At 40.6% G+C, this 26,711-nt stretch overlaps 1 protein-coding gene across 2 annotated transcripts in view; it reads left to right on the top strand.

The window, feature by feature from the left end:
• nhsl2 (NHS-like 2) overlaps positions 1-26,711 on the top strand; it is a 171,777-nt gene that overhangs the window by 60,516 nt on the left and 84,550 nt on the right. Inside the window, exon 1 of one of the 2 annotated variants that reach the window (XM_041984578.1) lies at positions 10,295-10,714. The exons of the other annotated variant lie outside the window; for it this stretch is intronic. Within the exon in view, the coding sequence (XP_041840512.1) occupies positions 10,690-10,714 (25 nt within the window). The 5' untranslated portion in view covers positions 10,295-10,689. Of the gene's footprint in view, positions 1-10,294; positions 10,715-26,711 lie in introns of those variants that run through there. 2 annotated transcript variants of the gene reach the window in all.

Genomic DNA, 26,711 nt, shown 5'->3' with positions numbered 1-26,711 from the left:
AGGTAGTCTATCGAAGAAAAGGACTTTGCAATAAACCCTTGTAGCCGTGAGTTTCTGTCCTTCAGTCTGAAACAAACTAGTCTTAAGATCTTTATTTATGTATTTCTTAGCCTGTCAGCACACATGTCTCTTTTCTTTCAAATTGTTTTTCACCTGTCACACCTTCATGCAGTTTACAGATGTTTTTGGACATCATGGTAGTGGTCAGCTGATGCTAGTTTGTTGGTGGCTGATTTTTTATGAAAAGGTCATGGCTAATGGCCTATATATCGTATTTAAAGATGCAGACATATTCAGCTTGGCAAGTAGATGACATAAAACTAATGATAGTGGTTCTGTCCAATCAGGACATATGATCTAATATCAGGGTAAAAAGTCTTTTGACTTTTTTCTTTTTCTTTTCAGTGAGTTAGAAAAATTAGAAAGAATTGGGGAATTTCATTGTTACAGAGTATCAAATCTGGAAAATCTCTGCATATATGGGACTAAATTTGCCTTTACTTTCTTTGTTCTCTCTACACAATAAAGTGAAGAAACAGTGGAGTGTGTTCAGGCAGAGGCTTCTTCAAGTTTGTTTAATGTTATAATGAACAACGCATCATGTCAACAGTCTTTCCCTGTGGAACAAATACTTGACTGATTTTAGTTGTGACTGTTTAGTTAGTTAGTTAGTTAACAATCACTATATTAAAAGAAAAGCTATAATGACACGATTGTGTTAACAGGTCATGTCAAAATCTGTGTCTGTTATTGTAATAAAAAAAAGCCATTTACTGTTTGAAAGTGTGTAAGAGGATGCTAATGCTTATGTAGTCCTACCCTCCATTTGTAATAACCCATTATTATCCCATTACTATATATATATATATATATATATATATATACATTCAATACACAGTGTAATTTTAATTTCCTGTATCATTCATCATCATTCTTGTACAGTTTGATACCGCAGTAAAAATAGCTGCAAACAAAGGAAAAAACTGAGTGTGACTGGACTAAAAGAAATTATAGTTAAAGATCTAAAAGACTGCATTCATAATGCAATAGTTCACAAATGCATAGGGTGTCCAAAAACCACCCCACCACCACTTTGTGTGCTGTTTATTACCATGTGATATTTCAGGATTATTGTAATGCAAAAGGTATCCACAAGAGGGCAGAAGAAACTAATAAAGCTTTTAGCATGAAGTGATGCAGTAGGTCTCAGAAACTGTATGTTTCATATATGTTCAGCATTAAAAAGTTAAATAAACTGAATGTAATTTGTAGATTTTAATTTTACATTCCACACATCGACCCGAGCTGGGTTGTGGCGTTGCTGAGGCAAATTTCATTCATTGATTCAAGCTCAGGCTCAGAAAGTGTGCACACTTTTTCTGCAGTCTCTCTTTCTTATTGCTTCTCCTACCTGCTTTACTCCATCCCCATCTCTCCCCTTGTCTCGGACTCTGGTGTCTGATTGGCTGCCATCAGCCTGTCTCTTTATGAATTGAACAGCAGTGATTGGATTCTGCTGGCTGGGAGCTAATCAACACAACTAATGCTCTCCCTCTCACTCTCTCTCCCAAACACACACACACACACACACACACACACACACACACACACACACACACACACACACACACACACACACACACACACACATACACTCATGTTTGCACATGCTCAGTAGTAACATTCAGACCTGAAATGCATACACACTTTCTTCGTCTCCCTCTTCCATGCACACACACGCTCTTTTTCACACACTCACCAGTATGCAGCCCGATTTGTCAACAGCTCACGTAGCACGGTGCGCTCACTCTAGCTCTCACACACTCATCTGCAATCACATGCCGAGCTCCTCGCACACACACTCACACATCACTGACATGCAGTCACACACTCCAGGAGCTTCTGTGACGCTGTGACGCTCCGCTCTCAATCATACACTCCTCTTTTTTGCTGCTCGTCTTGCACATGCTTTAATACACGAGACCTGCACGCACTTCATTAGCCTCTCCGTCTGCCAGTCAATCAGTCAGTCAGCGTGTGTGTGTGTTGATGGCATGAAGCGGTGATGTTTTGGGACAGGAAGAATACTATGGGCAATACCCAACGACGGCCCAAAGGAAGACATAGACCCAAATCGGCAACAGGTACTTTGTTCTTTGATCTGTTACATTTTTATTCATTTTATTTGTTGTTTTAAATCTCCATCCGTAAACTCATTCACTCATTTTTCCCTCATCTTATTTCACCCCATTTACATATTTTCCTCGATTCATCCTTTTGCAAGCTTGCATTTATCTACCTGTTCATGTCTGTTTAGGTCATTTTCCCACCAAATTCTGCACCTTTGCAACCAGAATTGTGTCCATTTTCTCCCCTCCATAACCCCCTCTATTCATTCACTCATCTCTCTCTCCAAACCTTAGACGACCTCCAACCATTTATCCATCTCAGCCTTATTATTTTCTAATTTCTTCTCCATCCTCCAGACTTCATCATTAGCCTCATCCTACATCCTCATCCGTCTGTCAGTTGCTGATGTGATTAGTTTTCAGCCAGAACTTCAATCTGTTTATCGACCAGTGTTGTTGTTAATTGATAATCATATCCAGATATCTCCAAACAGATATTGATCTGCAGATTTGGCTACTTAGAATGGCCGGCTGCTTCGTGCATGGGACATTCACTTCACAGCCAATTCTCTGCCAGATCCTGTGTCCGTAACACCACTCCCATCGGTTGGAAATTGGCTAAAAATTGCCTGACCTTTTTGCTGGGAGAGGCAATTCGAAGTAACTGCATTTGAAATTTGCATTGTTAAGCCCTTCTTTTCTGCTTAGTCGTCAAGCAAATCCTCCATCATTTCCTATGTTTTCATTATTTTAAACTGTCTCTCAATCTGTGTTTCTATCCACTTATCTTCCAGTTTTACATTTTCCAGTCTTGTATCCCTCCCTCTATTCACAAACATATAAATGCTGGCAAGACTTCATTCATTCTAAACCCATATTCCTTGTATTATGATGTCATTCGCATAATTTTTCAGCACATTTGTCTACAGCTTTTCTCTCCATCAAAAATGCATATTCTGTCCAATCTGCCATGATATCTCCACAGTTATGCAGCATTATATCACCCCCATGTGTTCCTTCTTCTCCACTTTGCTTCATCTTGGTTGCCAGGTTTGAATTAAGTAGGTCAATTGGTCGTTTGTCTCTTGGCTTGTGATTGGGCTGAGATACTGTGTGTGTTTCCGTGTGTGTGTCTGATAGACATTTGATGCAGTGCTGCTGTTCATCTGGAAGTGTGTGTTTGTGAAATACGAAGGTTGTACATTTCACACGTTTTCCATCCCACTGCCACAAGATGCAGTCTCTTGCATGTGTGTGTGTCAGAGTGTGTATGATTGCTTGTCATGCACGGCTGGACGGGATTGCTAGTAGGCTCTTTAATTGTCTCTGAGGGCGATGGGCTTTTGTTGAGGGAGAGGAATAAGGGAGCATGGAGAGAGAGATGGGGCAGCAGGAGGAGAGGAAGAGGCTGCAGCAGGAACATGAGAGGAAAAGGAGGAGAAAGAAGGAGCAACATTTGAGGGGAGAAAGATGGGATAAGCATTTTCTGGGGAGATGGAAAGGCTGGATGAGGAACTGGGAGAGGGAGGGATGAGAAAGAGAAGAGATTGTGTGAAAACTCACATGCCAAGTGTTTATATTGTGCTGCAGAGCTGCACAGCACACTGAGAGTAAACACGCAATATGCTCACCCTTCTTCTGTCCACACACACTTCTGTGTTTGCACATCAGAGGACATGTGTGTGCATGCATAGTATAAATGTAAGCTTTAACACAAACTGACAGCAGACCAGCCTGAGCAAACCTGCCGCGGTGCAATAATCAGACATTTCCTGATACGTTTGACCTTGGCTTTAATTGTCATCTGAGGCACATTTATTCCCTTCAGACGGCTGTGACAGCCGCATTACTGTCACCAGGTGCTGCATTACAGACCCCATGGTGTAATTTACTGTGATTACCGCTAAGACAATCACACAGTTGATGACGAGAGGCATAATTGATGCTTATTAGGCAAAGGAAGGTAGTGCATTTATCATGAATCAGGGAGTCTGTGCTCTGCAGAAAAACTGCAGCTCTGATCTTTTTGGTTAAATGTCTGAAACAACCTTTGTTAATAATTCTCTGTAAAAAAAAAAAACTCATACAGATTTTACTGAGACTTTGTTCTTCTGAGAAGGTAAGAGCTTAAGTATTGTAATTGTAATCAAAAGACGATATAACCAAGTTAAAGATTTAGCTGAATTTGTGTGATATGACTGCTTGTCCAGATGGCTGCTGCAAACAAACCCTCTAAAGTTGTGCTGGGTGGTAACCGATGAAACTGGTTTTTATTTTCAATGATATGAATTTGTCCTAAACCACAAACAACAGTTTAAACAGCCTAAACAACATCGCAAATGTGATGGAGCAGAAAACTGTTTGAGGGGGACCTTTTTCACTATTGCACCACCAGACAGCAGACAGTATAAACCTGGGATCCCTGATCCCCCCAGGAGGTCCCTCAAAGATTATACAATGACTACAAGGCTTTGGCTGTATTGAGCCTGTGTGACTTTTAAAAGTGTTGTGTCTGCTTAACTTTTATACAGTATCCTATTTTCTTCACATGGAACTGGTGTTTCGGAACCCTGAAAACACTAAGTGTTGAAACCAGACCCCAAAGTAAATAAATGGAGGTCGTGAAAATCTGCTACACAACAATATTTTAAAACATATATCCATAGTCAAAAATAAAAAAAAGGTATTTTTTGGACACCTTGTATATCCAATCAGTTTTCTCTTATGTACTGTGAGGTTTAGTGAGGTCAGTTAGCTGGTGTAGCTACGGAGTAGTTAATGTCTTTCCTGGTAGACTTGATTTTTCCTGCACCATTTCATTAATGCAGTGGTTCTCAACCTGGGGGACAGGCGACTGGGGCCGTGGCAACATTGTGTACTTGGATGTATACTTGTGCACACAAATTCTAAATGACAGCAATCTTAAACCATACTAACCAAGGAAAGCTTAAAGCCAAGCTTGGTTTTGACCCATAGAGCAGGAAGTCCATTGTCTTTTGGTTGTCTTTAAGAAAAATAGGTTGGGCAACACTGCATTAGAGCAACTGTGTTATTAGAGATGTTGAGAGGTAAAAATTGATAAAGAAAGTTAGAAGAACATGTTGAAAATGTTTGTAAAATGGATGAAGTTTGTGTAATTAACTCACAATCGCTGTAAACAGGGACTGTCTGCGTATGCTGTCTGCTCATTCTGGTGGGAAAAACAATCATTCTTTTAAGATGTTGCACCAGCCATCACTTGTCTTCACTTGCCATTGACTCCTTGAACTGATATGTCAACTAAGAAATGCTCAGTTCAGACCTTACATGACACGACAATAAACAGAATTATTGTATTAGAAGGACTAAAACTGTACTTTCAAAATATATGTTAAAATGTATGTCTGACTGAAATCGTACAAAATTAAAGTTCTCAAAGCCAGACATTGAAGTAAAGCAGCCCTACTAAGAGTATGTCAGCTAAGCATTGCTTAAAGCACGTTGTGACTGTGTTCCTGTTTTGATAAAACACAGCATCATCTGACAGAATTGCCAAGCAACAAATTCAGCTAAACTTGTAAGTGTGAGGATCTCCCACTGGGAACGTCAGAGGAAAGAAAGTCTGAAAGTTTTCTCACGGACCACCGAGCAGTGATGCCAGGCATACTTAAGTCAGTAAGATATCTCCCTCCCAGTGCAAAATGCTTGTGCAGTGTATACAAATAATGAGAAATACAGTTTCTGATATTGTTAAAGTGAATACAGAGATCCCCACTTAGCAGAAAAGTGGGTTTTCTTTTGAGGAATTAAAACTTTTCCTTTTTGTTGGTTAATAAATTGGCCTCCTCTCACATGCCAGTTTTTGTTCTTGTTAAATTCCTTTTATACCTCTGTAGGTATAAACATTACGTCTTATCCATGTACATTAATTCCAACCCTGACCATGTCGTTTTAAAGCCTTACTGTAAACATCCATCTGGCCTCTATACTGATATAGTCCACTGCAAGGTTGCGGGGGGCTGGAGTCCTGGGTACAGCCTGGACAGGCAGCCAGTCCATTGCTGTTATCATAAACATTTAAGTGTAATTAAAATAAGTTATTAGATATGTAACAATGCATTAATCTATGTTGCTTCAATGATGAATGCAGTAGTATGACTGCTGAATTGGTATTTTGGTTTTGATGATGTTTTCATTGGCCTGACAGCCTGAACAGCACGTTGCTTTGTCTTTCAGTGATCACAAGCTCTTTGGTGAAAGTAAAGTTGTTTAAATCACATCTGGCTACATCACCTGTCAGACATCTTTTGGCCAAATCATTGCAGGGATTGAAGATGTCACAGTAACTCCAGTTGGATTTCTGTCCTCTTCCTCTCTTTACACCTCCTTGTTTCCCTTCACCTCTCTCTTTACTCTTTCCTTTCTTCTTCACATCAATCTTCTGCTGTCACTTGTAAAGACAAACACATACAGCTCACAATGCTTGAAGAAATCCTAAACAACACCTCTGTGTCTGGTCTCCTGCTGCACTGCAACAATTATCCTTGTGATCGCTCGATAAAGCTCCTCTTTTGTTCCAGCTTCTGTTCTCAAAGACACCAAAAATCTCTGGGTATTTTCTTCAGTTCTCCTCATCGTCGTGTCAGTATTTGTTCTTTTTTTCACTCAGTCTCACACACCCGAAGAAGCATGGCTGCCCATACAGACACCAGTCGAAAGTGTTCATTCATATATTTCCAAATGGATGATGTCATTTCTTAGCAACCTGCAGTAAGGGGGTGGGGGTGGGGGGGAGTGTTCAGGGAAAACGATTGAGAGTTTTGAGACGAGATACGATTTGACAGGTAAGAAAAAGGGAAGGAGAGAGTAAGGAAGAGGAGAGAGTTGGAAGACGATAGAGACAAAGGGAAGGAAGAATAAGGAGTAGAAAAGGATGAATGTGAGGACACAGGAAACAGCGCCTGGAAGTAGTGTGGCCAAGAGGGCTGCTGTTGCTATGGCAACCGCACAGGTGTTAAAGCAAGTCAGCTGATTGCTGGGCGGCACTCTGCCAGTGACTGGCGAGCATGTGTGTGGATGCATTCACTGGTCTGTCCATTCATTAACAACAGAGAGTGTGTGTCACCGGCGATCTACAGTCACATGTTGACTGACTGGTTTCACGTTACAGTCACAAACCACCCTTTTTATAAGAAAAACAACAACAACAAAAACACAATTTATTTAGTTTTATGCTTTTATGATTCAAATAATAAACTATTGTTTCTATTTTTTCTGCCAGTTTCAGGGAAGAAACACAGCATTTAGGCAGCTTTATGTTCATAAACATCTTACTTGTATGTGAGAAGAATTTACAACAATAGACAAGACTACATCAGCCTGTAATGTTCATTATTATGAGTATAAAACAGACACTGGTGGACTTGAGTGTCTCATTAGCTTTGGTATTCAATTCAGTTCAATTCAGTTCAGTTCAACTTTGCTGTCATCATCAGCAGTCATAAGAAAACAATTGCATGTTGAAGCCTTTATTGAACTTCCAGAACATTTCCATTCACTAAAGATCCTGTAAACACATTTTTACTCACATACCACAGAAAACTCTGCAATTTGAATACTGGAAATCATAAGCAGTAAGCTTTCCCATTCCAATTGGTCTCATGCCTGATTTCCATCAGCTGTGGAGCCAGAACCGGAATAGTTAAGGGGAAATTGCACCTCCTACAAGATTTAAGGCCTTCACACCTGGCAAACATGATCAACGGTTCACTTGTGAGACATGGTGACGCTCACCCTTCTCAACAAGCCAGCTATCTTTCCAGTCTAGCAGCTTGCCACACATTGAGCAAAAAGTGAATTTAGCCTACACTATTACTTTCAAGTTTCCAAATGTTATGCTCATGAATGTGGGTTTTTTCCGCCATTGCAGTAGTTCTGTCCTTGCTGTGCACAGGATTTCTGCCTCCGCTAAGGGACACTATGAAAAATCAATGATTATTATTGCTGAATCACAGTACTCAAAGCTCAGGGTCACACAGATGCCGTACATAGGTAAAAAAATATTTTGTTTGCATTTCATCCTGTCATTGCTTTATTTATAATTACATTTCTGTGACCTTAGGATTTGTAATTAGCCCCCTTTATTTTGGTTGCATAGCAACACTCAGAATGACCAGTTTGCTCTCCTACCTGCAGTGAAACACCAAAAGTGTTGTTGTGTCTAAAAAATGTATTAGACCTGCTGAGACATCTCTAACCTTAATTTATCCCAGGGACGCTTGCTGCTCAGCCCCTCCTCTCCTTCTCAGCTTGGATTCTTTTGCATTGCTTTGCTTGAAATTCGGTTTCCTTGGAGTCATTGTCTGCAGCCACAGTTTAAATGGAGTCTGAGCAGCTCTGGTGTCTATGTTGGGGGGAGGTTAGTGCCTTGCTGAGAGGAGGTGAAGACCTGCAATCTGATCCTCCAACTCTGAAGATATTAAGGCTTTCACTCCAATGCTGCTCAAAGTTTGAATTTACATACATATATAAACAGCCAGCTTGCGCACTGCTCGTCACCTAAGTGTTTTCAGGAAGTAGCTGTTGAGGAGAGGAAGGAAATGAACTGGGCTGTATGACAATAGTGCCAACAGAGGAAAAGAGAGAAGCAGAAAACATAAAAAATTTATACATTGGGAACATCTGTACTATAATACTGATGAGCACAACATGAAAAGGCATCTGTAAATCAACCACAAAGTGAAATGTATAAATCTCATATCTTTCTTGCTTAAACAAAAGCAGAAGGTCAGATTTTCCAGTCCAAGAGTTTTCTGTCCAACAACATTCATGTTAATTGGTCAATTCTGAAGTGACTTAAAGTAAATAACAGTGAATTTGAGCGTGCATGGTGGTCTGTCTCAGCTGTCTCTGTGTTGGTCCTGGTAAACTTTCTATACCCCACCGGTGAGTATAAAACATGACTGGATGGTGTGGGACTACCAACATTTACAATAACTGTAACATTAAAAAATAAAATGTCAGTGTGGTGATTTTACACAATGAGCGCATTTGCATGACCAACATAATCAGAAATCTGTGAATAATCAGAAAATTGTAATAATGTGATCCAACGTGTCAACATACGCTTCTGAAATACCATATTCGAAAAAATCTTGTCTATATTCGATGTCTGTTATGGGAATTTTTTATGTGTGTGGTGACGTCATTTCCTGTTATTTTCTAAACATCTGGTCTTTGTTGGACATGGTGGTGATAGTTGCTAATGTGAGAGGTAATAAATAGTTTATAGGTGAATGTTTTACTTCGTTTATTCCCTTGCTGTTTGATGCCATCGTGTTTTTCTTCTGTTCACATTGTGACTATCTTTTTAACCAGTTTTTAACAAATATTTAATGGCATTGTTGGGATTTTTTCTGCCCAGAGTTTATGAACATGGTAGTTATGGTTGTAATGTAAATTAAATATAATAGCCATTATTCGTGGCACAAACTATAACTGTGGACAGTAATAAACCCAGATTATGTTAATCACTAAGCTGAAAGGTCAGGCTAGGACAACTACTTGAATTTGCAACCATTAGCATTGTAGGCTATACCACCACCATCCTGATACTAAACAGTCTAGTTTATTCACTTCAAACCAGCCAGTTAAAGTGGGCTTGATTTTCATTTGCTGCGTTTTAAAATTTTACTTTGCTTCATGAATGGATTTAAACTCGGCTTCTGGCTGTGATGGTGATGCCTCAGCAGAACTTCAACTCTTAGCAGAACTCTCCACCATTTTTAGTGTGAAAAATAAACAACCCAAAACTACCCGAGCTTCTTTAAGAATTACACTCTGCTCTAATAAAGTAAAATGCACACTACGGTGTAAAAGCAAAGAAGCCGACATTTAAGAAGAAGCAGTGTGTATCAGCTGCCAACAAGTCCCTAAAACCACGAACTGTAACTATAAAAAAACTAATGCTTTATGCAACTTCATGTAAAAGACATCCACTGTCCGGTTTAAATCCAGCTTTCAGGCTGCTTCCACAAATAAGCAACATGCTACATCCTTTTTCTGGTCTGGACATAAACTTGATCTCCACAAAACATCAACAACACAAACAAGAATTTTCTGGCTGTTCTTGATGCATGCATCCTTGTACTACCTTTCGTTCATTTATTAGGTCCATTGACCATTTCTTAGATCTCTTAAAGTCTCTTTGATGATTCCTTTATGGTGAAAGCTGAAAGGAAAGGAGGAGGAGAAGTGGTAGGGAGGGAGAGGAAAGAGGGAAAAAAAGGAGGGGGAAGGCACAACACCCGGCACCATCAGTTTCCTCCCTTTCTACTTTCTCACAACAGGACAGAAAACCTGCTTTCCTCTGTGCTATGCTTTCTTTTCCCACCTCATATCTCTTTCACTTCTCTCATATTTGGCTGCTGACATGCTCACACAGTCTGAATGAGTTACTGGGTTTCCCTCGTAGGCATCTCACCTCATTTCTTCTTCTTCTACTCTTGCCATGTCCTATTTTCCATCTGAGTTTACATGGACGCAAACCTCTGTTTGACGGCTGGGATTTAGGAGCTGAAACATGGAAGTTTTGCGGAGCAGGCTGGGTAAGATTCACTCTGAATAGTTTTATTTTCGGGGGAGAAAGTTGGAGTATAGACGTGGTTGGTACTGAAATGAGGAGCAGTTTCTTCTCAGGATTAGCAACGCTCAGGAATGTTACACTTGATGTTAATGAGGATAACATGACAATGTGGCATGTGTTCATCATTTCTCTGTGTTACCATGTAGCTGTGAATGCATATTGTTTAGTTGTTTTTACCATTTAGAGACAAAAAAAGCTTTTGAACATCAAATGGTGCAGTATGGTGGTGAATGTTTATTCATAAATTAATTTGTGGTAGCATGGTTGTGTTTACGGGCTGTTAGAAAGAGGAAATGTAAATCTGGGGAAATACAATATCCTTGTCAATATCCTTATATGGTAAACCATATTAAATTCTTTTTTGGGAAGAAAACTATTATTATTATAAACTTGAAACATGAGCTGCATTTACTGATGTAATTGAAATATTCTAGAGTTTTGCATGCTTTTATCTCCACTAAATTCTACCTGAACAACATTTAAGATCGGAGCTAGCAAGTTTATTTTGCTACTTGACTTAGCTATTTTATTCTAGAAAAATGTGAAAACTTAAGAATTTCCTTATAAATAAAATGGCCGAGCATTTAAAAAAAAAAAAAAAAAAAGTCCTGTAAGCCAGGATTGTATACACTAAATTATGAATCCAAAAGTATTGCTAGTTAATAAAAAGAATTGTTTGCAGCAGACCTAGTAATTCTAATAAATCCAAAAGTTTGGATGCTAAGAACTTACCACTACTACCAGGTTCCAGTAAAGGTCTCAACAAATCTGCATCAGGACAAACGCTCATGTTATAGGGTTTTTCTACCACTTGTGCCTCATTTCCACCAAAGTGTGAGTCGGGACGGGACGGTTGTGGTGCAGAGATGGTTTGTAAACTGTAATTTTGTTGCGTTCCTACAGCCAACCCACAGCCAAGAGTATCAGCCAGATGGCAATAGATGTCCCAGCTACGTAATAGCATGATGCCATCGTAGCGCAACGCCTTCCGTAAAGCATGACCACAACACAACTCTGAAACAAAGGAGAAGAATGGCGGTCATCCAACAGTTTGTGTTCTTTCGTTTTGGTGGTGCTTCGTAACAACTTTTTAAACGGAGATTTAATCAACAAAAAAAAAAAAAAAGATGTTCTAAACAAGGAGCTGTTCCTCCTTTGTTTTGTTGCCAGGTCGCATGGGAAGTGACTTTTTTCTCAATCAATCAACGGATAGCAGTGTGTCGGGTGGGATCGTTTAAATTGGTATCCCAGCGGTCCCAACAAAGTAGGATGGATCAGGTCAGATATTAGGGTACTCCTCCCAGTTTTTTGTGTGTGGAAACGCCAAAAAATGTCCCAACCTGCACCCACTGGAGGAAATGAGGCTTTGGGGAGCAGCCCACACTCTGGTCTGCCCTTGGTTGTGATGGTCCTATTGTTGGTGTTTTAGGTTTGCTCTGCAGTGGACAACAGAATTCAAAGTAGACAAAACTTAATAATGGAGTGAAACTAAAGGCCATTTGCTACCGTGTGTGTGTGCAGTTGTCTTCACTGGTTTCATGTCATCTATTCTGCTCAGCACTGCCCCTGCGATTTCCAGTAGTATTGCTCCGTTTTCTCCGTCAAGCAATGGATGATTAAGCTCCATGAAAATCGACCAAATTTCGTGTGTAACTGGCACAGGAGACGGAACCTGTCTGTCCATTTTCTGCATCAAGCATTGATGGCTGAGCCTCTCAGCATAAATAATCTAAAATATGGCTAATTTTCTTCTGTTATTATTTCTGTCACCATCCCTGGGAATGTCTGGATGAACCCAACATTAATGTAAAGGTGAATGACAGACTGCCATCCCATTACCATGTCTGTGTAGCCAGAAATGTTGCCTTTAAATGGTTTATGTGTCTACAAGTGCATGTCATCCCCTTGAAAAGGCTCTTTGTATGCTGCAGAGTTCACACTTTGCATTTTACTCGTCTGTTTCACCCCGTGAAACTTTTCCCACATGGCTGTTAAAGCTACTCTGTCTGTTGAGGTCATGTGTGCATGCTCACGTACAACATACACACACGCTGGTTTGTGGATGCTGCTGAAAGTGCATTTTGATTGTGGCTTGGCCACAGTTATGTGCCCAGCAGCAGTGGTTTCCATAGAGTATTTATTATTGTATCCAACACACTCATGTGCACACGCACAGCTGAGGTTCTCCCCACCATTTACACTCCAGCCTGGAAAAATAAAACAAGGCAATTACCACAACACACACACTGTCATAGTTACATGCTAGCAGCACATAAACACCATATTTCACATGTTCACATATCTGATGCTCAGTTACATAAAAGGGCACACACATATTTCCTCTCACTATCTCACAATCAGTTTTTATTTATTTTTTTATTTTTTGCCCATTAGCTCATCCGCTCAATTTAATATGAAAATGAAGTGAGAAGAAATCAAGTCTCATTGAATTTTTATGCAGATGAGTTGCTAAATGCAGCATCTCGATGGTTGTGTTGGCCCAGCTGTGATGGGCTGAGTGACAGGTGAGAACAGAAGAAAAAATCATAAAGGAAAGTCACATTTTTGGCAAGTTGTGAAAAAATAATGCTTCGTTTTATTTAAACCCATTCTGCTAGCATAAAACCACATTTGAACGACTCTTAATTACTAATTAAGATAAAATAAGGTTACTAAAATAATGAAAGAAGAATTTTAACCCTCTTTTTTTAATTGCAAACAGCACATAATATATTCCCTCACTAGTGGGGGAGGGAGGGGCGATGGGGTCTTCAAGCGCCCCTGTCTCCATGGATGGCCCGGGGGCGGGGCGGGCCGGGTGGCCTGTCGCGTTGGCCCGGGGCGTGGGCGGGCTGTCCCGGGGGGTTTGGCTGCTGGCCCTGGGGGGAAGGTGCTGTTTTGGGGGTGGGGAGTGGGGGACTGGGGCGGGGTGGGGGGGGTGGGGGCCTGGCTCGTGTCTCCTCGCCTCCTGGCTGGGGCTGTCCCCCCGCGGCGTGGGGTGGCGGGAGGATGGTGGTGGGGGGATGGTGTTTGTTTGTGTGTGTGTGTGTATGTGGGGGGGGGGGGGGGGGGGGGGGGGGGGGGGAGAGTGGTGTGTGTGTGGGGGGATGGGTGGTGGAGGGATGGTGTGTGTGTGTGGGAGGGTGGGGTGTGTGGAGGTGGATGTGTGGTGTGTGGGAGGGGGGGTGGTGTGGGTGTGGGAGGATGAATGGTGGAGGGATGATGTATGTGGGGGAGGATGGGGTATGTGTGGGAGAATGTATGGTGCAGGGAGGGGGAGTGTGTGGGAGGATGGATGGTGGAAGAATGGTGTGTGTGCAGGAGGATGGATGGTGTATGGGAGGGAGGATGGTGTGTGTGTGGGGGAGTGGTGTATGTTTGGGAGAGTGGGTGATGGAGGGGTGGTGTGTGTGTGTGTGGGAGGATGGGGTACGTGAAGGTGGATGTTTGGTGTAGGAGAGGGAGGACGGTGTATGTGTAGGAGAATGATGTATGTGTGGGAGGATGGGTAGTGGAAGGATGGTGTGTGTGTGTGTGTGTGGGAGGTGTGAAGGTGGAGGATGGTGTATGTGTGGGAGGATGAGTGGTGGAGGGATGATGTGTGTGTGGGAGGATGGGGTAGGTGTGGGAGAGTGTATGGTGGAAGGATGGTGAGTGTGTGGGAGGATGGATGGTGGAAGGATGGCGTGTGTGTGGAAGGATGGATGGTGGAAGGATGGTGTGTGTGTGTGGGAGGACAGAGTATGTAAGGGTTGGATGGTGTATGTGTGGGAGGATGAATGGAGGAGTGGAAGGAGAGTGTGTGTGTTTGTGTGTGTTGGTCTGGGGGGGGGGGCAGGACTGGTTCTCGGGGTGTGCGGCTGGGCGCTGGGGTGTGGGGCTGGCCTCTGGCGGTGGCCGTCTGGGCGGGCCGGGTCCCCCCGGGTGGCGTGCTGGCCCTTGGCCTGTGGGGGTGGGGGGTGTCCCTGCGCTCCTGGGCCCGGGCCCTCTGCCCCGTCTGTCCCGGGCGGCCGGTGCCCGGGGGGGTCGGGGACTGCTGGCCTCGGCCTGCCGGGGCCGGTGCCCTGTGTCCGCGGGGCGGCTCCTGCTGGGGTCTCCTGCTGCTGCCTTCCTGGGCGGGCGAGTGGTCGTCTCTGTGGACCGGTCGGGATCTGTAGCCTACGGGGGGGCTGGTGGCCTGGGTCTCGGGACCGCTGGCCTGACTCTGGCCTCTGTTCAAGTGAGGTGGCATCTGCATGATCACTCTGCATGGTCACTCCTTCCTGAACGTCTCCACACAGTCTTTGCGTCGCCATGTGGCCGAGTTCTCCAGCATATCCACACAGGTTTCTCTGCGCGTGTTCTTGAATACAGCAGTTTCACTTATATCTATTATCATATTTTTTTTTTCTTTTTTTTTTATTATTTCTGTTCTTATTATTATTATTACTCTTACTCTTATTATTATTACTACTACTATTATTATTATTACTATTATTGTGATTATTATTATTGTTACTATTATCAACTAGTTGTGTAATGACCTACTGGCCAGGATGATCTTAGCTATATATGTTGCAAGTAGTATGGATTACATGGTTTTCTGTATAATGTTTTAAGTCCCCACCCGCACTCCCCACACCCTTTCTGTCCCTCTCTCTCCCCTCCCTCTTCTCTCTACTTTCTTTTCTATCTCTCTCTCTCTCTGTCCCCTCCGGTCGAGTCCAGCATTAAGAGTCTGATTTAATAAAGTTTTTCATGTCATCAAGAGGGACTTTATACATGTAGTATAAATCCCTGCTTGATAGAGTAAAATTGCCCAGCACCAGACAGCAGCCAGACAATCATTCTGTTTGCAACGATGCTGGACAAGACAAGTTAAAAAAAAAAAAAAAAAAAAAAAAAAAAAAAAAAAAAATAATAATGAAAGAAGTTTGCCGATCATCTTTTGTCTGTTTGGACTGCTGGCGCTGAGCTAGACTTCTGTTTCTTGTTCTGATGTCTGATTGTTGATATGTGATGTGGATGTAGGTGAAATGATTGCCTTTTGTGGATCAATAAAGTTGTCTCGAATCTTAAAATATAATGATGAACGTGCTTAACAACATCTTAATTAATTGAAGAGGGATACCTAATAAAGTGGCCTGAGACCTTATATGTTTATATATGTATTTTTAGTGATATTGTGGTAATAAAGTTATCGTTCATGGTCACAATTATTATACAGTAAAAATCATATATCATGACAGTCCTAATCACAAAGAAAAGCCTTGACTTGTGAAACATACCCAGGAATTGCCAGCATGACCTCTGGCTGCAGCTTTGGGCACATTCACAATCACCTCCCGGCTTGTTGAGCTGTACGTGAAATGGACCTGCTCCGTCAAGTTGTAAAAGGTATATTGTTCCCTTAAATGAGTTTTGTTTATGTTTTTTTATCCTTTTTGTTATTCAGTTACGTTTTTCTTTAGAAAAAATACATTAGTTTGTTGTACCACAAGGAAAAGACTGAATAGCTGAAATTATAATCAAGCTAACACATGAAAATGCTTCCACAGCTAATTTGTTTGATCCGAAACATAATCATCCTGTAGAGAATAAATCAGAAAAGGAAATATTTTCTACCACATTTGTATTGAATTAAAAAACAACAGCTAAGTCTTAAACTGATAATAAATACAAAGCAACCCCAACCCGAACCTCTTACTGAATATCTTTGCTTTATTTACATGTGTTTGATGAAAGAAGACACTTCTACAAAATGCCTTGACTTTATTCAGAATGTTTGTATTTCTAATAATTTGTGTGTCACCATCTGGTTTGCTGAATTCAGATGTCCTGTTATGGGAATGTTGTTTCTCAACATTTTAATCCTCCCCTGTGAAAATGGGTTGGAAGGACATTTAGTCTTGCTTTTGGCTGAACTGGAGAATGAAAAAAACCAAAAGAAAAAAGAGAGAAAATGCTGCAGCTCCCTAAGGCGACAAGTCATGACTGATGGAGAGAACAGGAGGAAAGGGACACAGCTTTACTTTAAGGTTAGAAAGTAGAAGCAGGTGATTTGTCCAGAGATAACGAGGTGGAAGGCGAGCAGGCTCAATACATTTTCAGTCAAGGCTGAAGTGCTGACAGCAAGGCCATCATCTCTGTCCATCACACCCCCTGTAGAAACCAAAACAAGGGACAGATATTTTCATTTTTCTTTCCTTGTAGTTCTTACATATGTGACAATATGTTTAGAATTTAAATTAAATGATTGTATAACCTTGTTTGTGTGTGTGTGTTAGAAAAAGTGTGGTTTATGTTTTACTGACTTTCAAGTCCCCTTCCTGGCTTTTGTTATCAAGCTGAGAGCTCAAAAATGAATGCCAGTCAAATGTGTGGAGTATAAATATGTAAGTCTTTGCACACAGAGTCTAAAAATGATAAAACAGTGCAATTGAGTTAATTAGTGTAAATAATTGCAAACCTAGCTTTGTTGCTTACAGTGCAAACAAATTTTAGGCCAAATAAAATGTGTTCCAAGGTCAGAAGAGGGGTACAATCTCTCCAGTGTTTTCTGGGTCTGCATTGTGATCTGATCTCAGTGGAAAAACCTCCCACGGGAAACGACCTGGAGACACCCTAATCAGATGACCAAAGCACCTCAGCTGACTCCTTTTGATGTGATGAAGCCGCAGCTCTAGTCTGAGCTCTTGACCTAATCTCTAAGGCTGTGCCGAGCCATGAAACTTCAGCCACTTGTATCCCCAGTCTGATTCTTTCAGTCACTACTCAAAGCTTGTGACAATAGATGAGGATTGCTATGTAGATAGATCAGTAGATTAAAATCTTTGTCTTTTGACTCAGCTCTTCTCCACATCTGAGCAAAGTGATGACCTCTGTTCATCTGTTCTAAGCTCTCACACAGCCACAAACTTCCGGGAAATTGTTTGCTAAAATGCAGCTTTTGTCCTGATTCTCTACCTCCTTTAAAGCTGATAAGATACATCATTATTCTAGTTTAAGTGCCTAAATCTAAACAGACTGATGTCTTCCATAAATCTAACCAAGTGGTTTAGATGCCTAAGCAAGCAAATGGAGCCAAAGTTTAAGTAAAACTGAAAGTAAGTGGAAAATGAATGTCAGTGTTTCAAATGCAGGAAGATCAATGCAGATCATGCATCAGTGCAGTCTGTCTGAGCAGAAAGACAACAGGAAATAGATAATAGATAATTGATAGGAAATAGCTGTTTCTTATCAAATTCTCCTCTGATGCAATGGCTGCTGGAAATAATCTGACCGAGACGGCACACCCCTCATGGGCCAATGTGTGTTTATGTGTGAGTGCTGTTCACTGCGGTGGTCTGTGCCACATCAAGCCTCTGAAAGCACAGACAGGCTCATCTGCTGACACAGCGTGGGAATAAGTTTGAACGAAAAGCTGGGGTGAAAAGAAAACATTCTTTGTGAGTAGCGCCGTGGACGCAAGCCACAGTGGGAGCTGGGTTCGGTCACCTGGTGCCAGTGGGGCTTGTAGTTGGCTCTGATATGAGGTTAAATCCATCAAAGCAGGCTGAAACTACAGGAAGTGTGCCAAAACAAATTGGAGGGGCTGGCAGATAGTGATAAGGGACCTCTGGAGGTTGTAGTCTGTCCTGACAGATGAGGCATACTGTCAAAGTGGGCCAGACAGGAAGGTCTGCAGCTCCACTGGAAACAGCATTCATTTTAATCTAATTGTCAGCTACAGTTATGACCCGAACTGAATTGTTTTTTTTTTCTCTTTCACTCAGATAACAGTAGTTTTACTTAAAGCAGCCTTTTCTTTTTTCTCATATCTATTTAGAGGCAGTGGAACATACTGTAACAACAACATTAATTATCTTCACAGTTATTTATTTTACAAATCCACCCGTGGAACAGTTTAAGACTAGCTGGCTGTAATGGGTTTCCTCTCTGAAATATGATAAAAGCCATAGTGATGCTGGAACTTCTGCTCAGTTTGAACTCAACCAACCAAAGAAAAATACATAAAGCGTTACCCCCTTAGTCCATTATTACCAGAAAACGTGGCAGTAGAAAACTAAACTGTTGGCTGTTAGTTTGTGGGATTGGTTGTGAAGCTCTGTGCAGAAGCATGTTCCAGTTCCTAGAGGCTGCATTCACACCAGCCCTCTCAGAAACTCGGGGTCTCATATTAATCTTGATAGAATGTTGTTTTCAGAAATACCAAGGTATAATTTTAGAATTTACTTGAAAATTAAATTAACCGTAAACTCCGTTTGAAGCAGTAGTTCTCTGACAGATGTTGCAGTTTGCACCATAAAATATGAAAAGCAAAGCAAGCATTGCTCAGCATGAAATGTTAAAGCAGTGTCAGGTTTTGTGGTTATGCTGTGTGAACTAGCAAAGATGCGATTCTAAAGTATGACTTGTTGGACAGTTCGGTGCATAAATGCAGCCAACAAACAGCTTGAAGCAGTTTTTGAAGAAGTCATGGTAAACATGATCTTTTTAAAGTTTTAGTCTAAAATTTGTAGCTGTGTGAGTTTTGCAGATGTGTTTCGCTTGGCTGGAGGTTGACAGATGCTCTGTGTTTGTAAGGGTGTACAGTACACCTTGGACCATATGTGTCCCTGTGTATGGAGCAGCCAGACATGTGCATTACTGGAGGGGTCATTGTGTGTGTGTTTGTGTGTGTGTCTTTGTGTGTGTGAGGTAAAGTGTTAAAGGAAGACTGATGGAGTACGGCAGGAAAAGTGTGTTCTCACCTCAGCTGATGGGGTCAAAACATCACAGAGAGGAACCTTGGTGGAGGAAAGGGTTTATGTGTGTGTGTTAGAAAGAGTGAAAGGCAGACGGTTAATTGGGCAGGGTTGCAGACACGTCAAATCAATGACCTTGGAGGACCTATGACATCACTTCCTCTCTGTTTTGCTGCAGTCTTTTCCTCCAGGGTGAGAGACGGTGTACATACACTGGTTTACTGACGGTTCTGCTGTTTCTCATGTGCACACATGCACTAGGCACACAAACTTCCTGACCTTTTGCAGGTGGAGCTGAGTCAGCATTGTGGGTCCTGCCCAGTGACAACTGCTGTTGGTGTGTGTTATCAATCACTGTGATAGATAATCAGTGACTGCAAACTGTCCCCTCTCTTACTGCCTTTTTCTTGTTTGTCCAGCCAAAGACGGAAAACAAAATGGCTCTTTACCTTTCAGATCATCATGCGTTTATGCATACGTTGAGTACATATGCATATACACATCATAGCTCACACATGCTAAATGTAAGTCTTTGTGGAATTAAAAAACTGAGTAATTTAAAAAGTTGACTGCCTCAAATAAACTACAGTTAAAAAGCAAACATGTTTACTTCTGCTGTAAGGTTGTGGATTTTCTTCTAAGGGATTGATTTACTTTACTTCTTCAAGAAGCCATTTAACCTTTTCTTGAGTACAGGGGGGACGTGAGATAAATGCAGTACTTCTTCTCATGCTCATGCCAGAAAGCATCGATCAGTGTAGCACAGGGCATGGGAACTGATGTCACTGTGCTGTGCTTTCTGGAATGTAAACAATACGCTGGCGCCATTTTCTGAGGCTCCAGAAAGTGTGGAGAAAGTGTGTCAGTGTCAGTATGTCTCACAGTGGATATCCACACCATCCACCGCCTCCTTGTTACTTTTCCATGTAGAAAAAGAATAGAAAGACAGTCCGTTTGCTATGTTTTCCCATCGATCACGTGCATTGCAACCTACTATGCAACAAGTTCTCCCCATGTCGATTGAAGTCCCTCACGAGTGGCTTTCAAAAATATTTTTCCCGTCAGCCACCAGGGGTCATGACGTCATGTTCCCATGCCCTATACTATAAAGATTGAGAGACCTTCAGCTAAAAGCCTCTAAAAACCACAAACCCTAGTTTCCTGGGTCAAAGTCCAGAATTTGAACTTTGACCTGTCTACCAAAATACCTACTCAGTGGTTCATTTCACGGCTAATTTAGTAGCGGTATAGCCGTATTGATAGAAATGGGAACATATCAAGCGACATATAGTGCTAGATGAGCAAATTTAAGTAAAACAGGGGTAAGCGTCCATAGTAATGGTGGGTTGTTAGCATGTTAGGTTTTTAAGGTGTCAAGAAGAGTTGTTCCTGGAAAATGTGAGTCTTATTGAGATTCTTAAAGATTAAGAGGCATGTTCCTAACAGTCTGGATGGAGGCTGGCGTATAGGAAGGGCAGTACCACATAATGTTTCTATGAGGGCCGTAGGGGTTGAGAAGAAGCATCAGCCAGTATGACTAGTTTAGATTGCTGGATGCTGGATAGTTAGTTGATCTGGCATTGCAGTAGATGAGGGTAGAGATCACCATGGCCTTAACAAGGAACTGGATGGCATACTGATTCAGAAATAAAGAAAAGAACTTAGCTTCTTACAACTTTCAATACAGAAGAAATTGTTTTATAGTATTAAATTTAATTGAATGATTGACTGGGACAACTAATGTTAGATTAGCAGATATACTGCTGGTTGTGTAATAACACATGACTAGATTGTGATAATTGAAATTGTTTAATCCATTCATGACATTGTCTCTGAATAAATGTGTTTGTTCATGAATTTTTGTTAAATGACTTGTGCAGCAGCTTCAAACACTTTACAGGCCTGTTAAACACAGTTTATTAGTTGGGCTGCTTGTGACCTCATTTCAGCTTAAATGAAGTCCGATTATCACTCAGGGATAGTTTTAGGGGGATCTGATGGGATTTTGTAGTTCAGAAATAAATAGAAATTAAGATAAAGCTCACACTTGGGTTGGGAAGCTCAAAAACAGAATTTTAGAGGCTCATACTGCCAGCAGTATGGCTGCAGAAAATAAATGACATCAAAGAATTTGGCCTTGGGAGTCAGCTTTTAACTTGAAGGTTTAACAGTATGAAATCATCTTCTTATGGCCGACTACAGCTCAGCTGGATCTTAGATGGATGAAAACACAGTCATCAGTTGGCAGTGTTGCTATGTAGATGCAGTATATTCAGTATGTCAGAAAGTACAAACAAACCGGATTTGTTTACTGTACAAGTCCTAATTTTAACTCTTATTTGTTCAGATTTGTGACAAACAACCTTGTGCTTTGCATTTTTGTAGCTGTGCTTTTCCCTCCTGGTTGCAGACAACTGCCACTGTATAACTTTTTTGAGAGTTTAAACTTGCACGTCTTCTACATGTGAACCTTTTTATATGCAGAGTTGCTGGTAATAGCAGTGATGTTTTTTTATTGATATCAGCCAATTTTGGGGGGTAATTTCTAAAAGCCTCTATACAACAATGAACTGCTTTGATTTTATTCAAACAAGATGCTCAAAGCAGTTCGGGCTGGGCGGATCGATCCAAATATCGATGTTATCGATACCAAGGTGAGTATGAGTATCGCTTGCTACCAGTGTGATGAAGTAGATGTTTTTTTACAGAAGGCTTTGTAGCAAAAAGCGAAAGAATGTGAATAAGAGCCAACCAATAGGTTTTGCTTTTTGTTTAACTAATTTGCACTCTTGATTTTTCCCAAACAATTGTATGTGATATAAGGAAATAACAGTTATTTTATTATTTTGTTGCATTGGTGATGTTGTTATTTCACATTGTTTCCAAATAAAAAAGCTTAAATTAAAGTTTTTAGTACTGCCATTCAGTGGTAAAAAAATAAATAATATATTTATATTTGACAATAATCTTTATACTGTGTTTTATTATGATAATGATTAATGTTTAAGAAACATGTACTGTGACTATTACTGTACATGTGCCCCACAATTATCATCATCAAAAAGCATCTGTGTATTCAAGTAGTGCCTGAAATACTTCAGCAGCTGGCTAATACAGTATAAGACTATACTAAGAAATTAATGACTAAACTGACTGCTGGCTTTATTGTTGAGGAGCATCATCTGCATATGAGGAGAGTGGAAGGTGACATGTTAGTGTTTTGTTGTTTACATTATAAATATTTATTTTTATGTAATTTACAAGACCTGGATGTGAAGTGCTGACTGGTAAATTTTATGAGTTTTCATCCTTTGGGGAACATATGTAGCACGTTACTGTCAAATGGGGAGGAATTTGAGGAATTTTGAAGTTAGATACTTGGCAGCTGGACTCAGCAGCTCTGTGCATCAGTGACAGGAACAAAACATTTATCATAAGGGTGAAAAGAGCTACGGATCAGTTTTTCTGTATGAACCTGACAGATAGCAGCTGTATTGATGTTGAATACACTGAATACAATTACACTGTTTTAAAAGTTGGATTATACAAGGGGTTTGCAGCACCTGGTTCTCACATCCTTAGAATTCTTTTGCATTCTAAGGACAAACATGGACTAGAAACAAAAATTGTCCCAAACATCAAACGATTTTCCACCACATCCTCCTAATAAAGACCAAAGGACCTATTTGTAGACAAATTGAGTTTGTTGTTAAATACATGATCTTAGCAGGTCATTTTTTCTATTTGTGACTGTAAACACACACACACACACACACACACACACACACACACACACACACACACACACACACACACACACACACACACACACACACACTCACACAGGAGTTTAGTAAAAAGTAAACTTTATAACAAGTGTGTGTATGCAGCTGATGAGCTGATTTTTTTAAACCTATATTGAGGTTTAACCAGCATGTACTTCAGTGGAAGAGTCAAGCAAACCACATGCCTTCAAGTTTTTGGCTTTTTAACTAAAAAAGAGGGCAGACGTGTAAAGACTATCAATTTTAACTCTCACACATGATCACACACATCTCCAGTTGCAGACTTCATTTAGTCTGACATGTTGAGATGCAACTGAGTCCATGGAGAAACTTAGTCACTCATGCACCTGTGTGAATTAATCAGTACAGTTTCAGGCTGGTTTTTGGCTGTGTCCATGGCAACGATGGCACAATATCTGCTCACATCCAAAATAAGGGCTATTAAACCTAAAAATACAGACAATGCTTCCTTGAAGTGTGATTTGGTGATGAAGCAAGCGTGTGTGTTTGTGTTGCCTGCTGTCAGTCCTGTTCGCAATGTCTTTGTCCAAATAATCGTCCCCATCAAAGTGATGTGAATTTTTGCATCAGTAATTAGCATAAAATCTTTGTTCCTGCTAGCAAACATAAACACATCCACCTCTTCAGTTAGGCCCCAACTTACACACACACGCAGATACACACACATACACAGTAATATACTCTTATACTGCAGATAAACTGGAATCAGTTAGCTGAATTAGTGCTCATATATGGAGCGATTCACACAATCACACCCATAAGAAGCTGCATCTTACAGGACTGAGCCAGCCCCATTTTTTATCTGCTTCCAGGCAGCCAGTCTTTCTTTTAATCTTTCAGACTGGACTTGAGCAATAGTTGTCCAGGCCTTATAAAAGTTCATTAAAGTTTATTTTGGACATGTTTTTGGCCACTTTTTTAGTCATTTTCAGACTGGTCTTTTTCTTTATTAAACCACTTCATGCTGACTTCTGAATCGTTCAAGCATAAAAAGGATCCTAACTAAACGAGTGTTTGTAACAGAGAAACTTACCTAAGAGCCAATTTTAATTAGTGTCTTTATGCATTTACTAACTAGCTTCATCTACAAAAATACCAAAGATAACACAGTCTGACAGGCATAGGTTGTTTTTTGCACCACCAAAGTGATTCCTGAAGAGTTACTAGCAAAAAACTGATACCAGTATCAGGTTTTGGCCTGATACTATCTCGTACTCGGTATTCATAAAAATGTTCTAAAGAACCAAATACAAAAAAAAAAAAAAAAAAAAAAAATAGGGCTGTCAAAATGAACACATTAATGTAAAGGGATTAATCTGTGGAATTAACGCGTTAAGTTTTAACCCATAAACAAATTTAAAACTTGCTATTGTGGAAATCTGAATGAGACAAGCTTACTTTGGGCCTTGTCACGGTGGTAAACTGAATCCACACAAAAACACTTTATCCTCTTTATTTCTGATGTTTCTGATAGTTTTCAAGCCTTACATTTAGATTTTTTTATTATGGGGTGTGCAGACACAAAGTTATTACAGGTGCTATTTTAAAAGTTTGAATCTGACTCTGATCTCAGAGAGCAGATTTTGAACATAATCCAGCAAAATACACTTTATTCTTCCCATCTATGAAGATTCTGACAGTTTTTAAGCTTTATTTTAGAGGATGGCTGCAGGATGACCCATTTATTACATAGTTAACCAACCAGGCGCCACATCTGACATTCTGGTCCACACTCCTTACCTGTGATCTGTAATGGGATTTATTGGTACTTATAGTGGTACTCAGTATCAGCAAGTACTGAAATACAATTACTTGTAGCTTACTTGTACACGGTTTGAAAAAATGTGTGTAGAAAACTGTCATATCTCAGCATGGTTTGCAGAGTGATCTTAGAAAATTTTAGGAAGCTAGACAAGAGGAGAACAAAGTTTCAGAACAGACGGCAGGTGAACAGTATCTGAAAGTGGTGTCCAACAAAGACCAGACTCCAGACCCGAGAGATAGCATACATCTGGACCTTCAGTTGTCTCTGATTAATTAATCTATGGCATTCATGGAAGGGTCTGTCATTTTTAAGCTATTCTTAAGGAAGGGAAACATGGAGAAAGTGCTGAGACATGCCAAATGTCAGTGGCAACCGGTCTTATAGGGGATAAATCCTACCCAGAGCCCAGACCTCAGCATGAAGCAGTGTGGGATCCTCTTGACAGAGAACAGAACATAAGACAGCCAACATAAAGAAAAGCTTTGAAATGTCTGAAGAAACCTGTAGAACTATTCCTGAAGACTATTTAAGGACTCATGTTGACTCATTCAAAATGTTCAGCTCTAAGCTTCTTAGAATTATTAAATTTCCATTCAAGTTTTTACGTTTCAACGAATTGCTGCATCTTTTTCCAGTTTTTTCCTGGCAATATATTAAATAAAGAAACAAGGGGTGGCTCAACACCTCACACAGGACTGTTTATTATCCAAACTTAATGTGAACATAAACTAAACTGACCATTCGGCTTAGTGTCTGTTTTGTTTGTGCACAAATGAGTTGCACTTATTCGCCGGGTTGAGCCGGGTTGATCGGGCCTGATCACACACACTCACATCTCCTTTTTACATTTAAATCCATACCTGTACGGGGGTGTGTGTATATAACACAGGAAGTTAGAAGGAGAGTAAGCTCACAGCAACAAGCGAGTGATGAAAAAGATGGAGCGACAGGAAGGTGGAAAGAGGGAATTTCAGTAATGAATTAAGGGATTAAATTGAGCAAGACATGGAAAGAGAGAAGAGGGAAACTGGTCAGAGTGAGGGGAAGTAGAGATAAGTGAGTGGAAGAAGAGAGGGTAAATTCCTCTTCTTCCAGGGTCTAGTCACTGCAGAACCTTCTGTTGAGCCGAGGAATGAACTCTCTTGAAGTTTCTGGAACCATCTTAGAACGTTATATGAACGTATTTGTCTTAAGATCAGAGAGACAATACTCTTTTTTCTTGTCCATTCTTGCTCTATAACAAATGAGCTATTTAGCAATGAAGTGACTGCAGTGCTGTGCTGCTGTAGTCATTTCTGTTCAGGGATGTTCAGGGAAAAGATGGGGGAGTAAAAAAAAGGCTTTTTGAGACAGTTCTGGCACATTTACTGCAAAGTTTATTAACTCACACTGTCCCTGATAGATAGATAGATAGATAGATAGATAGATAGATAGATAGATAGATAGATAGATAGATAGATAGATAGATAGATAGCTGTTTACTGTGTTATAAACATGGTTATCCTGCAGATGGCAGCACTGAGCTAGCTTAAACAAAGCCAGAGGCTGTTTAATCACATAAACACACACAAAGCAATTTATTCACACAAAAATTCTTTAAATAAATAATATGTGTAGTTTTTATTTTAAAATTACACTTACACATAATGTGACTTGCTGTGA

This window comes from Melanotaenia boesemani, chromosome 5, assembly GCF_017639745.1.
Source record: "Melanotaenia boesemani isolate fMelBoe1 chromosome 5, fMelBoe1.pri, whole genome shotgun sequence".
NCBI lineage: Eukaryota > Metazoa > Chordata > Actinopteri > Atheriniformes > Melanotaeniidae > Melanotaenia > Melanotaenia boesemani.
The sequence above is the reverse complement of the archived record's forward strand: the minus strand, read 5'-3'. Positions and strand labels throughout refer to the sequence as shown.